The 14,206-nt window shown below is 39.5% G+C and overlaps 1 protein-coding gene across 1 annotated transcript; it reads right to left on the minus strand.

Moving 5' to 3' along the window:
• LOC109831216 (ATP-dependent DNA helicase PIF1-like) lies at positions 3,135-7,370 on the minus strand. The gene is made up of 3 exons (XM_020398553.1): positions 7,355-7,370; positions 7,057-7,260; positions 3,135-3,922 (listed from the first exon to the last, which is right to left on the minus strand). Exons 1-3 carry the CDS (start codon positions 7,368-7,370, stop codon positions 3,135-3,137), a joined length of 1,008 nt encoding a protein of 335 aa, XP_020254142.1.

Below are 14,206 nucleotides of genomic sequence, written 5' to 3' on the forward strand. Positions count from 1 at the left end.
TGGGCAATTGGGCATTAACAAACTATGTAAGGCCATTATCACACAAACTTACCAAGGTCCTCCAAATCCAAGCTCATAAAAGAGATCGATCCTACCACATGCAATGCTGCAAAGGTTTAAAGCACAAGAACCACTCATTCTAAAGGATCTCACCTGATCATAGCAGACAAATAGACTTTAGCTCCAGTAAAGGGATTGTATAAGCTTAGAGCACTTTGAAGTTTTTAACAATCCAAAAAAAGGTTAACTGACAATTCTCCGAGTCAACAGATCCACTCCCCTTCATTATAGAATTAACCCCTCCTAAACAATTCAGACTAAAAGGAAGGAAAAATGATAGTATTGAAGCAATTACTGATACGAGTCGTCGTACGAGCAACTTTGATCGCGGAATTATCAAAGGTGGGTTGAGAAGAGGATGACAGAAACACCAGAATAATTCAGTATGTGGCGAAGGAAAATACCCTCTCTAGATTATGAGTATAAAAAAATTACAATCCCTCTCTCACAATCTCACTAGAATCGAGAACAAACTCTCAATTCTCTCTAAACCCTAATCTCTCTTGATTAGAATCTCTCTTTGATTACATCTGATTGATTAGAAACCCTAAACAACCTCTTTTATAGATGTAACAGCGTGGATGGCAAAGTGATAAATAACCAAGCCCAAACCTCATAGGAATTCATGCAAACAGAAACCCAAACGAACCAGGAAACTGTCGATGAGTCGACTCATAAACATGCATGAGTTTACTCATGTCAAGTGAGTCGACTCATGATGAGGTGAGTCGACTCGTCAGAAACTTTCGACAAAACGGCTGGGTTTCGTGAGTCGACTCATGATAAGCATGAGTCGACTTAACCTGATGAGTCGACTCATGTACATGTATGAGTCGACTTACGGGCTGAAACTGGATATTTTGATTCTTTGATTCGTCATCTTGTTTCACCCTTCAACCTGCATTCCACTGTATTGTTTTACCCCTCTATTCTCAAGTTACCATAAGAATAATCTATCCTCAAACTCCCATGAGGATCGCTAAGTTCTAAAGAGAAGATACACCAGTATCATGGCTCCCCCCTTTAAAAACTTGAAGTCCCATTCAAGTTAGAACTTCAGCTAAGGAATTTTGCGAGCTCCTCCTTCCCTGTTGAACCACTTAGCCTTGCTAGGAACCTGACCTTGACGTCCAATGAGAAATGAGTCCTTCGTCTCCCACCTCTTCATGGTCGTCTTCCGCTCCAAAATATAATCTTCCTTAAGCGGCTCCTCTCTATCAAACCATAAGTCTTCAACATGCGGCAAGATCACCTTGTCATCACCTTCATCATCCAGCAATGGAGGCTCGAACAACTTCAAATACTCGCTATTGATCACCGAATACATGCCTAAGTAAGATAGCAAATCCAGCCTGAAGGCGTTATCACCAATCTGATCGAGAATCCGAAACGGACCATAACATATAGGTTTCAACTTCTTCCCTTCTCCATTTAGCCTCTCCGTACTCCATCAGTCATCTTCTTCTTCCTTAATTTCTGGACTACTTCCAATGAAATAAGGATCTCGCCTAGCTTCTTGTATTATGATCGAGTCAAGACCATACACAGGATGTCCCCTTCACAGGATCTGATCGTTCTGATACCAACTTTATACGAGTCGCCGTGCGAGCACCTTTGATCGCGGAATTATCAAAGGTGGATTGAGAAGAGGATGACAGAAACACAAGAATAATTCAGTATGTGGCGAAGGAAAATACCCTCTCTAGATTATGTGTATGAAAAAATTACAATCCCTCTCTCACAATCTCACTAGAATTGAGAACAAACTATCAATTCTCTCTAAACCCTAATCTCTCTTGATTAGAATCTCTCTTTGATTACATTTGATTGATTATAAACCCTAAACAACCCCTTTTATAGGTGTAACAGCGTGGGTGGCAAAGTGGTAAATAACTAAGCCTAAACCCCACAGGAATTCGTGCAAACAGAAATCCAAACAAACCAGGAAACGGTCGATGAGTCGACTCATAAACATGCATGAGTCGACTCATGTCAAGTGAGTCGACTCATGATGAGGTGAGTCGACTCGTTAGAAACTTTTAATAAAATGGCTGGGTTTCGTGAGTCGACTCATGACAGGCATAAGTCGACTCAACCTGATAAGTCGACTCAGGTACATGTATGAGTCGACTCACGGGCTGAAACCTGGATGCTTCGATTCTTCGATTCGTCATCTTGTTCCACGCATCAACTTGCGTTCCATTGTATTATTTTACCCCTCTATTCTCAAGTTACCATGAGAATCATCTATCCTCAAGCTCCCATTGGCATCACTTATATTATAGAATATACCATATCTTAGAAAATGAATTTATTAATTCTTGTTCCTCATAAGGTTTTGAATATTTTAACTGATAATAATGTTTGAGTGGGGTTAAAAAGTGAATGCTAAAGGGAAAAAGTTATACAATATTGAAAATTATAAATTATAGGAATGAACATGAATGAACATACGCAATTATTCTTATAAATTAACTACCTTTAGAATAGCTATTACGAATTTGAAGTTCATTTCATGTTTGTTAGCTGGAGGACTTCCGTGTATACTATATTTTTTGTGTCTCTTTCGTATTCTTTAAATTTCCCGTCTGATATTATTAGGACTTTGGTTGTTGTCATTGAAGTCCCTCTTGATAAAGCAACATACAGTTGTCCAAGAGAAAAAACGTGTTGAGGTAGATAGATACCTATATGAGGAATTGTTTGTCCTTGTGATTTATTGATTGTCATTGCAAAACATAGCCATATTGGAAATTGCTTTCGTTTGAACTTGAACAAGAACCCTTCATCTTTTGCTGGAGATAATGCTATTCTTGGCAAGAAAACTTCTTTCCCTGCATATGTTGGCCCATTGTGATCTTAGCATGGATTATATTACAATTAAAATATTAACATATCATTCTTGTTCCGTTGCATAGCCCATTAGTCGAATCCAAGTTCCTTAATAAAATAATAGGACAATGTTTCTTTAATACCAGCTTGTGGGGTGGTAGTCCATTTGGTAGCAACGTGTTTAGGAATTCTGGCTGGTAGTGATGATTAGTGTCATCAACTTCTTCATCAAAGCTGTAGAATTATTTTTCTTCACCTGGAAATTGTTTTATGATTCTATCATTTAGCATGTCGACATATTCATTTTTTGTTGCCAGGATAGCTCGATCTTTCATATAGTCAATGAATTTGAAGTTCTCATCTAAAGATGGGAAAATTGCATTTATTAGACAATCTTCTGGTAAATCATCACTTTGATTCTTTATCAAAATAGAAGTGGGCAATGCTATTAGGTCATCAGCCACTGTCGGTTCATTTCCATTTCCAACTCTTAAAAGGAATTCGCTAAATGTTGAATCTGTTATTGCTCTCATATTCTTCGATAGCTTCAACTTTTCCATTTTGCTCCACAAATATGAGCTTACTAAACTTTCTCTAATAGTTTGTGATCTTATTGCGCGGGGTACTACTGGTAAAACTTGTCTGAAATCCCCACCAAATACTATTACTTTTCCACCAAATGGTTCATCTTGATCCATTATATCCCTTAATGTTCTATCTAATATTTCAATTGCAACAAGTTTAGCCATTGGAGCTTCATCCCAAATTATTAACTTAGCTATCTTAATCATCTTTGAGGTTCCATCTTGCTTGGATATGCTACACATAGATGATTTTGTTGTTGAGATTTTTATCTTAAATATGAAATGTATTGTTCGGCCTCCAAGTATTATTACTGGTGCCATGCCTGATGTTGCTGTAGCAAGATCTATCATCCCTTCTGATCTTACTTTGGCTAGCAAAGCACGATATAAGAATGTCTTTCCAGTTCCTCCTGGCCCATCAATAAATAAAATCCCTCTTTTATTTCCTTGAATTCATGATAGTACGGAAGTGTATGCATTATATTGTTCTGAATTGAGTGATGATTAAGCATTGAGGTCTTCATCTGGAATTTGTACATTGAGTTCATCTTGAATTTCTCTTGGGCATGAACTTCCTTTTGAATAAGTGTTAGTTTGAATAGACGATAAATCAAATTTCTTGATATCCTTTCCCATGCTCTCTAAGAAGAATTTAATGTTGCAAAGGGTGTCGTTCAAATTTCTTGATATCCTTTCCCATGCTCTCTAAGAAGAATTTAATGTTGCAAAGGGTGTCGTTTATAATCGAAACTTTCGTAGCACCAGAATTTAATGTTGCAAAGGGTGTCGTTTATAATCGAAACTTTCGTAGCACCAGGTTTCCTTAAGAAGTCTTTAGATAATGAGTCAAGGTATTGATCCCATAATTTATTAACATCTGCGGGCTCACAGTGAACCAGTATGGTTGCAAACAGGCGGTGAAGGGTTGCTGGCATTTGAAAGATGACGGCTTCATCTAAGCATTCTCTGATGCTATTATTTTATTCCAATAAACCTAATTTTTAAGCTGAATGTTTGAATGATGTTCATTGAATTCCATCCACGGTCAATAGATTCTCAAATGAGGTGGGGCATCTGATGTGAGTAAGTAAAAGGCGTAAGTAATATCTTTCTCCTTCAATTGGATTAACACCATTTATACGGCCTATCACTTGTCTTTGTTTTCTTGGACTTCAACATTTTGTTGTCGAATCCCAAACATAATATTCAGGAAGTTCACAATATAATAACTCTTTTTCTTGGTCTTTTTTTGGTTTTGATTTGTTGGCTTCTTTAATTTTTGAACATAGTGTAAAAAATTCTGTAAGCATCGTCTTGTGGACATGGTCCCAGTGGATGAGCTTCGATATGTCTTGATTTTTCCAATAGGAAACAAACTGTTGATTCAGCAAGTGTAGTTGTAAGTTGATGATAGTTGGGTAGATCTCATTAAGATAGAATTCATATATTCTCCACAAAGCTTCTTGAGCTGATACCCATCTTGCATCTTGAAAATTTTTGATTTCATTCGCAAGTATTCCTCCTTCATTATATTCAATGTTTACTGCCACTTTATCATGACCCTTGTATATGTATTTGTAAAGATACTTCACTGCTTTAATGCCTGAGCATATTTCAATATTAATGTGACAATTATAACGTGTCAGCAAATATGGATTGTAAGGTACAACCCACTAATTATTAAGGATTTTATTGCGGACCAACAGTTTTTTGTTATCATTCCTTCTCTTATAAATTGGGTAAGCATCTTTTGCTTGAATTGATTGTGAGCTAAAATCACGAGGAAAGTGATATTTGCATTCTCCATTTTGCATGCAACTGTTCTTCATGTTCAACTCTCCACAATGTCCGTGCATCATATGTTTTTTTACCAATTCATAGAGGATCGGTTGTTTGGATTGGTCTGGAATTTTTATAGATACATATTTATCATACTAATCTGATGATGTGATCTTGTGATCTCCAATAAGAATTATTAATATATGTGCATATGGTAGCCCTCTTTTTTGAAACTCAATCACATGAACATGTGCGACAACTTTCCCAAAGATCTCCTTCTTAAATAGTTAATCTTTCAAGTCTTCGAGCTTTGCTCGAAATATCCTTGAGGTTAGGTCTGGCCTGTCATTATGGCTTTGGCCTGGATGTAGTTTCTCTATGATCTCTTCCCATTCTGGATTACATGTTATTGTTATAAAAAGATCTGGCTTTCCAAATCGTTATACTAATAACATTGCATCAAGGTATCAGCGACACATGTCTCTAAGACCACCTTTGAATGATGATGGAAGAACTATTCTTTTGGCCACTTGGCTTGCATTTGCTTCGCCGGCAGCTACACTGTCGACAATGTCTTGGAATAACTCTGCTCTAATTTCTGATTGTTTATTTCTAAAGTAATCAAGCCTTGTTGTTTCAAGCTTTCTGTACATATTAACAACATATTGATGGAATAAACGACCTACTTATGTAAGTATAAAATATTGTCGAGTGTCTCTTATCTAGAGCTTATGACAATAATAATCTCGGCATGAGACTTTTTCGGGTTTTGGTGCCTTGACGCCTGTATATTTAGGCGTTAATATATGTTCATATATAATAATATTACTTAGAAATGTGAATTAAAATTTACCTTCACTTTCTCGGTTAAATATGTCTTTTGCAGTTGTGAAGGTAGGTGGAGATATTGAAGTTGGTATTATAGTTCTTTGTTGATTGTAAGTTCTAATATCACATTTATCCATTCTTTTAATATTTTGATGCCATCCAACCTCTCTATTTTGGAAAGAGTAAGGGATACTGCAGTGGACCATAACAGCTAAAATAGTGTTTCACTTGATGTCTTCCTCCTGAGTGTGCATGGACAATAATCTCTCTGTCTCAAATGGTGCATTATCATTATTTTCTTCAACCCAGATTCCAGCCACCTAATCTGCTGTTGGTGAGCTGTAAACACGTTGATCTAGTACAATGTCACTATTTATTAGTATCTTTAATTCTTCAAAAGATTGATAATCATTCAATTTGCGAAGGAACTTTGCATATGGGTTTCCTTATAATATATCCATCAAGCTCTTAGTTGTGCTTTCACTCATATTTGCATTGTCTATAATTTCCAATCGATTTTGCAACTCATTCTCTGTATCATAGAAGTAAAGCTGAAAGTATGAAGGCTTATTTTCCTTTGGAATTAGAGCCGGGAGATTATGATATATTTGATGCGAGCTCTTTATCAAATCTTGTCCCAAACGATGTGAATGAGAAAATACTGTTGTATATTCTAGTGTGGCTTCGAAATCAATTGCCTCTGGTGTATGCATTGTATAAAGGGTAAATAATTCGTTTGGAATATTCACATCTGCTAGGTGGATTTCACCATTGTGACAACAAAAAGTTTGAGGCTCATGTTCAAACTTTTTGGATCCATAATATGCACAAGACTTTGGAGTGTGTAGCTTATATAGTAAAGAACATACTGGTTCATGAAGTATTTGCCCTAGAACAAATATAAATAACTAAGAAACTAATATATAATGTTATATGGCTCTTTTAGTAAACTATAAAGTATATCTACACTAACCTTCATGCTCAAAGTCCAGTAGAAGGGATCCATAAAATAGATCAACTTTACGTTGTCGTTTGTCATTAATAGTATTACCAGAAGATTCATTACAATGTTGCTTTCTCTTATTATCCACACTTCTCTGAATGTAAGATTTCTTTTGCTCATCACTCAACTGAGAATATTTTGTTTTTTTAATTCTGGGTATTGGAGTGGTCTCTTCTGTTTTAAAAAATGTTCATGTCTTATTATAAATACATACACATATACTAATATAAAAATATATGAATAATTTTTTATTGAGTTCAATGCAAACCTTGGCTTGAAGCCATTTTAGGCGATAAAGTGTTGTATAGTAGTTATGTTATCCAAACCCCAGAGAATTAATTTCTACAAAGGAAAATAATATGTCAAATTACCATTAATTTATGAATATATATGAGCAATGTAGATAGTTAGACAAATTAGTGTAAATTTTCATAAAAATTCAAAAGTAAACGATCAACTATAATCATTATCATAATTAAAAAGAAACATTGATACTCAATACTAACCTGATACTCGTAATTTTGGAATAAATCTTGAGTACAAAATTGGTATTGAGATGATATTATCCTATAGGTAAAAAATATGTGTCAAAAAATGAAAAGCTGTATGAAAATTATATCAACAACAAAAGGGGAAAATATACTTAAAAATTATAATTGAACTTAATCAAGGGACTTTAGAATAAATTAGTCAACTATTCTTTGTACACAATAATTTTGATGGTACTAGTAAGTAATCAAACAACATGCATTTTTTAAACAATTGTAATAAGTCAAATTTTATTCAAAAATAAAGAGAATAAGTAAAATTAAGAGGAGCTTATATTGAAGTTTACTAATAAAAAAAACTATAAGTAAAAGTAATTTGTTTTCTTATGCGTTAATAAACTTCTTTTGCTCAAATGGATAAGTTCAAAGCCCATAATTTTCTTAAACAGTGGGTGCAGTGTATTTTCGCACCTGGTTTTCGTATACCAAAACACTGAGCCCACCACAGGAATGATTTTTCTGCAAGTCTAAAATACACAAGGATACTAATAAAATTGTCTTTCACTATCATTTACTAATAAAAAAAACTATAAGTAAAAGTAATTTGTTTTCTTATGCGTTAATAAACTTCTTTTGCTCAAATGGATAAGTTCAAAGCCCATAATTTTCTTAAACAGTGGGTGCAGTGTATTTTCGCACCTGGTTTTCGTATACCAAAACACTGAGCCCACCACAGGAATGATTTTTCTGCAAGTCTAAAATACACAAGGATACTAATAAAATTGTCTTTCACTATCAACGCTGCCCTATTCCTGCCTCTCAGCTCTCAGCTCCATCGTCAGCTGCCATATGCTACCGTCGGAAACCAACTTACAGATACCCGCCGTCTCAACCTCCGGAAGGGCGCTCTGCCTATTACTTACCACTGCCACCGAGGTATTTCTCATGGATTAAAACATATTGTTGTTTAATTTTGTCAAATCTATATGGGGTTTTATGTTTAAGAGGAAAATCGAAATGGGTTTGTTTGTAATGGTGTCTTAAGATTTTATTTTTTACGGTTTTTCATTATGAGCATCAATTTGATTATCAATATACCTAAAACTCAGATGAGGCAGAGTGTTTTTAACAATACGATAATTTAAGGGAAATTTATGCAATTAAATGAATTAAATATAAAATATTGTGTTTTTAAACATTCTTATTTTACTATTTGAATGATATGATAAACCCAGTTTACATATTATTTCTTATTTTTTAACAATATTATCAATAAATTATCATCAATAAATAGTTTGGATGAGATATTTACTGTAGGCGTATAAAATTGCTTATAGATCCCTTAGTACAGCTCGACAACGCCGATTCGACGAACCGACCATCGGGCGACGTATGCAGACACGATTGTTAGTCCACAACGCCGAAGCCAAGTGATACACGATGAAGCGGATTAACGAGGCTACGAAGCTAATGAACCGCACGCAAACAACGGAATAAATCCACTCACGTGCGGAATCAAGCTAACGGGTTGAAGAGTCAACGAGTCATCCAACCAAGGGCGGACTCGGACGAATCACGATCGAATCAAGATCAGTTTCGGACTCGAACTCAGAAGTGGATTTACTACCAAATCAGGAATCAGATTTACTGCCAAATCAGGTCAACGAATCAGAGTCTAAATCAACCACACAACCGAATCACGATGGAACCGAAAAATAGATACAACGACAAAACGACGAAACCCAACACCAAGGGGGGGCTTGGCCGAAACCGAGCCACCTCTAGGTGGCTCGGCCAAAGCCGAGCCACCTTGAGGTGGCTCCGGGTGTCGGCCACCTGTGCGCGGGCATAGTGAAGGTGGCCTATAAATAGGAGAGGTGGTTCATTTGTTCAAAGGTTGTATTTTTTGGAGGCGAAGTCCTGCCGGATTTGAAGCTCAGATCTAAAAAATATTCAAGCTTTGAGACTTCTAGGACTTGCTCATCCAGATCCGGTACTCGGCGATCGTCAACGCCAAATAAGGCAAGAGTTCGAGAGGAACCGGATCTCAAATCGGATCTCAGATCTACGCAGGCATACTCCGGATCAAAGCTTGGTCTTTGATCCCGAGAATTAAAGGCTACTATTTCCTTGGCGAAATAGTACCCTCGGCTATTATTTCCTTGGTGAAATAATACCCGTCATACTGCGTAGATCCGACCGGATCTAGATCTCGTGGTGGTCCACGGATAAACCCCGGCGCAGGTAAAGAACCCACAAAGTGAGCGACAGCAAAATAGGAGCTCGTGATTTGTTCGACAAACAAGGAGAAAATTGTAATCTTTTTTTTATTTTCTTTGATTTTCATTGTAACCGGATCTTATAAAAAGACCGGATCTTTGTAACTCAAAAAGTTGTTATTTAAGAGTGCAATGGAATCAACAATGAAGAAAGACACGATTTTTCCCGCGAACAATCTGGTGACCATAGTGGGAGCCAACGATCTCGCAGCCGAGATTGTAGCGTCGTAGCCACGTCAATCCCGGTCGAGGAGGAGGTCGAGTATGAATTCGACCAGGCCAAGTTCGAGGAGTATCTTTCATCCTCGTCTGGATCAACGTCCCCCCGCAAGTCCAAGAAGCTCTCCTCCAGGAGAAAAACTCGTTGGTATGAAGACGTCGAAAACACCAACGAAGATCTCACCCTGCTGGATGCCAAAGCCGCATCGGGTGAGATTCCTCCAATTCCCAACCAGGTCGGATCTGCTCTGGCCAACCCTTCTGCCGCAGGGGGCGTGGTGACTCTCTCGAAGAGAGCCCGCCAAAGGCAACGTCAACGCCTTGCGAAATAATTCACAAAGGCCATGGAGTCTGTTGACGGGATCCGCTACAACGCGAATCTGAAGAACAAGAGAGGCAAAAAGCCTCAACAATCAATGAATGGTAGTTCCTCCAAGCCGCCAACAATGGAATGGGTCCGTGTCAAACGAAACCGATCAACGCTGGAGGAGCGCATTCGCAAACGCCGCACACTATCAGCGCAAGCACGGGCTCAAGCTGAAGAAGCCCGTAGGAAGTTGCAGAAAGAGGTGGCCAAGAAGCCGCCATCAACAAGCAAAGTTTGGAGGCCGAAGTCTGAAGTGGCGGTTCAGACCAAAGAGCGTCAACTGCAGCCGTCGAAAGTTCAACTTCCGGCGAATCAATCCAAACCGCCGATGATTTCCACAACTATTCCGGGAGATCCCGCAGGACTATCCCAGAAAAGGAAGTCAGTCTTGGAGCGCCTCGGTCCACTCCCCGAGGACCGAAGCAAAGCTCCAATCCAAGGACGTTTGGGCCCACTAAGAAAATCTCGAATGGATCAACATGCTGGGGGTCGCCGCAACCCTTAACATGACAAAGAAATCATGGCACCCAAGCGCACTACCTTGCGCATTGAAGTCCAGGAGCCCGTTGAGAATTTACGCCCACAAAGGCGCGTTTCCACTCTCAGAAGGAAACGTTATCGTCTGATGATGATTACGTTATACCTGAGAAATCGTGCCAACACACGATAGGTTGCTCCGACTTTCAAACGGACGAGTTGTACTATCGTGCTGGGGGTACGAGCAAAGCCAGAAAGAGAAGTCCTCGAAGGCTAGAAACTCAGTGCCCTTGTTCAAAGCTCATTCGGGCGGTACTATCTGAGTGCAACTGCATCAAGGCAGTCCCTGAGAGAGTTTCGGTGTTCGAAAGACTTAGTACCGAAACGCCAAAATCAAAGCCTAGACGTTTCCGACAAAGAAGAACGATGGTTGAAGATGGAGAATTTCCGAGGGTCACCACCAATATGACCAGCAAAAGGGCATCAACACGGGATAATCCCGAGTCAATTCCGCCAATACCCCGCTATCTAACTCGTCTGCAGTCTGGAGCTATCATACGAGGAACTTACGGTAGGGTTCGGACAAGAACACCTTTAGAAGATGAAGAATCGGATGCCTGCTCTGCGGTCGCATCAGATAATACAGTGTCTAGCGAAGGACAACCCCGTGAGTCATTTATGATAAGCGCGGAACAAGTGGCCAAGATGCTCGAAGAAGCCATGGCCAAACAGCAGGAGAGCTTCAGGTTCGAAATGCAGATGGCCATGCAGAATATGAGAGAAATGCATGAGCAACAAATGCCGTAACCAGGTCGTTCAGGAAGAGGAGCACACGGATACGGATGAAGCTCGCAACGCCAATAATCCTCACGTCAATGCAGGGGGTGGTAATGAGAATGCTGATGAAGACTCAGGTGAAAACCTGAAGATTAAAAATCTCGAGAGCAAAATCAATACGTTGATTTCCGCTCAAGAAATGAAGAAAACGGGCATTCCTTATCCATACCCAAGAGAATGGGAATCAATTCCGTATCCGGCGAAGTTCAACTTAATCAACTTCACGCCGTTTGATGGGAAGGGTTCACCCACTCAACATGTGATTTACTTCAAATCACATCTGGGGGTCATCTCTGGCAATGAGCCTCTGATGGTACGGTCCTTCGTTGGCACTCTTCGCGGAGCCGCCTTCGATTGGTATCGCCGCCTCAAGCCAGGTAGCGTGAACAGCTGGGATGACATGGAGACTAAGTTCCTCGCTAACTTCTTCGACGACGACACCGAAATATCCATCGGAACGTTGCTCGACGAGAAACAAAAGGAAGGGGAGTTGGTCGACACCTTCGTCAAGAGGTTCCGGAACAAGGCGATGAACTGTCGGGACCCAATCACTGAGGAATTCATTCTCCAGACTTGCCACAACAACCTTGCATTGGACGTGTTGGAAGCAATGGGAACAGCACCGTCTGACACTTGGAAAGACTTGAAGGTGCGCGGTGAACAAGCCGAACGCTTCCTCCGAAGGAAGAAGGCCGAGAGGAACCGACCGACGGTTAATTAGCTGAATTCAAACTTCGCCTCTCGTGGTAAGGGCAAGGCACCTGGAGCTGCTGATGGTGCTAATCAAACGTCACAACAGCAATCCCGAAGGCAGCAAAAGACTTCGGGTCCGAGACTCTAAAAAGAGTACTCTTTCAAGGACGAAGATGTTCCAGCCATCTTCGAATCCCTCCTTGGAAACAATAAGATCAAGCTACCACCTATCACGAATCAGGAGGAAGCTGACAACACTACAGACCCAAAGTACTGTGCATACCACAAGAGGGTCGTTCATCCCACCAAGGATTGCTTTGCTCTCAAGAATAGTATTCAGACCTTGGTTGAAGTCGGCGTTATATCGCTCAATTAATTCGAAACAATACTCCAAAGAGTATACGAGTATAAACTATTTCTCAAATCCTCTAACAGGTGCAAGAGGTTAAACTGCTCCCTTCATACTCCGACAAGTATAAGAGTATAAACTGCTTCTTAAGACTCCGACAAGTATAAGAGTATAAACTGCTTCTTACCACTCCGATAAGTATAAGAGTATAAACTGCTTCTTAAAACTCCAAAGAGTATACGAGTATAAACTGTTTCTCAATCCTCCAACAGGTGCAAGAGGTTAAACTGCTCCCTGCATACTCCAATAGGTATATGAGTCTAAACTATTTCCCACTTTTAACAGGAAGTTACTGAAGAATATTACGTTAATATTCTTAAGGATAACCCGGTCACGTAGCTGAGAATAATGTCCGAACCAGTTCAGCAGAGGAAAATAGGGATGGATGATTCATGTAACGGGAAGTTCCCAAAAGAAATCCATATAGTGTATTCTTAGGGATAACCCGGTCACCACAGCAAGGTAATGAATAAGAAACTCTCATTCAAATTCTCACCACTCTCATTGCTAGAGTCTGGACATAATATTCATAATTGGTCAAACCTTTCTACAGTTAGGACCAAAACCAAAACCCCTATCGATTCCTCCAATGAACGAGAGGTCCACAGATCGAGCGATCAAATCTTCCTACAGTTAGGATCGTCTCAAACCTCCCAATTGGTCAAACCTTCTTACAGTTAGGACCACAGTCAAAATCCCCTCTCGATTCCTCCAATGAACGAGAGGTCAACGTTCAAATCAAGTGATCAAACCTTCCAACAGTTAGGGTCACCTCAAACTCCCATTTGGTCAAACCTTCCTACAGTTAGGGTCAAAACTATAATTCACTCTCGATAAATGAGAAATTCACCTTTAGTTTGGTAATCAAACCTTCTGACAGTTAGGATCATCTGAAGTTTTCGATTCTCAGAGTGGAGGTCCCACTCCTAGTTTTATCGTTCCGTATTCTGGGGGTGGAGATCCCACCTCGAGTCTCCTTTCCAGCTGAAGATAGAATATAAAATTCTTCTTCTTCAGTGTCGGGAGATAGAATATAAAATTCTTCCTCTCCCATTTCGGGTTCGTCTTTGCCCCAAGAGAAGACACCACCTTTTTCAACTCCCAAAATCTGTGCCTCACAGGTACAGGGAATTTTATCCTGAATCCTAAGTAGGGATAAGTCAACGCCTAACACGCGTTGCCGGTTTAGTCTTTCACCGATTGAAGAAGACACTAGAATTCCAGTCTAGGAAGTTTATTCTGAATCCTAAGCAGGGATAAGTCTGCGCCTAACACGCGCCGCCGGTTTAGTCTTTTTCCATAGAAAAAGACACCAGAGTTCGATTCTGGGGTATTCTATCCTGAAACCTAA

This window comes from Asparagus officinalis, chromosome 2 (assembly GCF_001876935.1).
Source record: "Asparagus officinalis chromosome 2, Aspof.V1, whole genome shotgun sequence".
NCBI classification, from domain to species: domain Eukaryota; kingdom Viridiplantae; phylum Streptophyta; class Magnoliopsida; order Asparagales; family Asparagaceae; genus Asparagus; species Asparagus officinalis.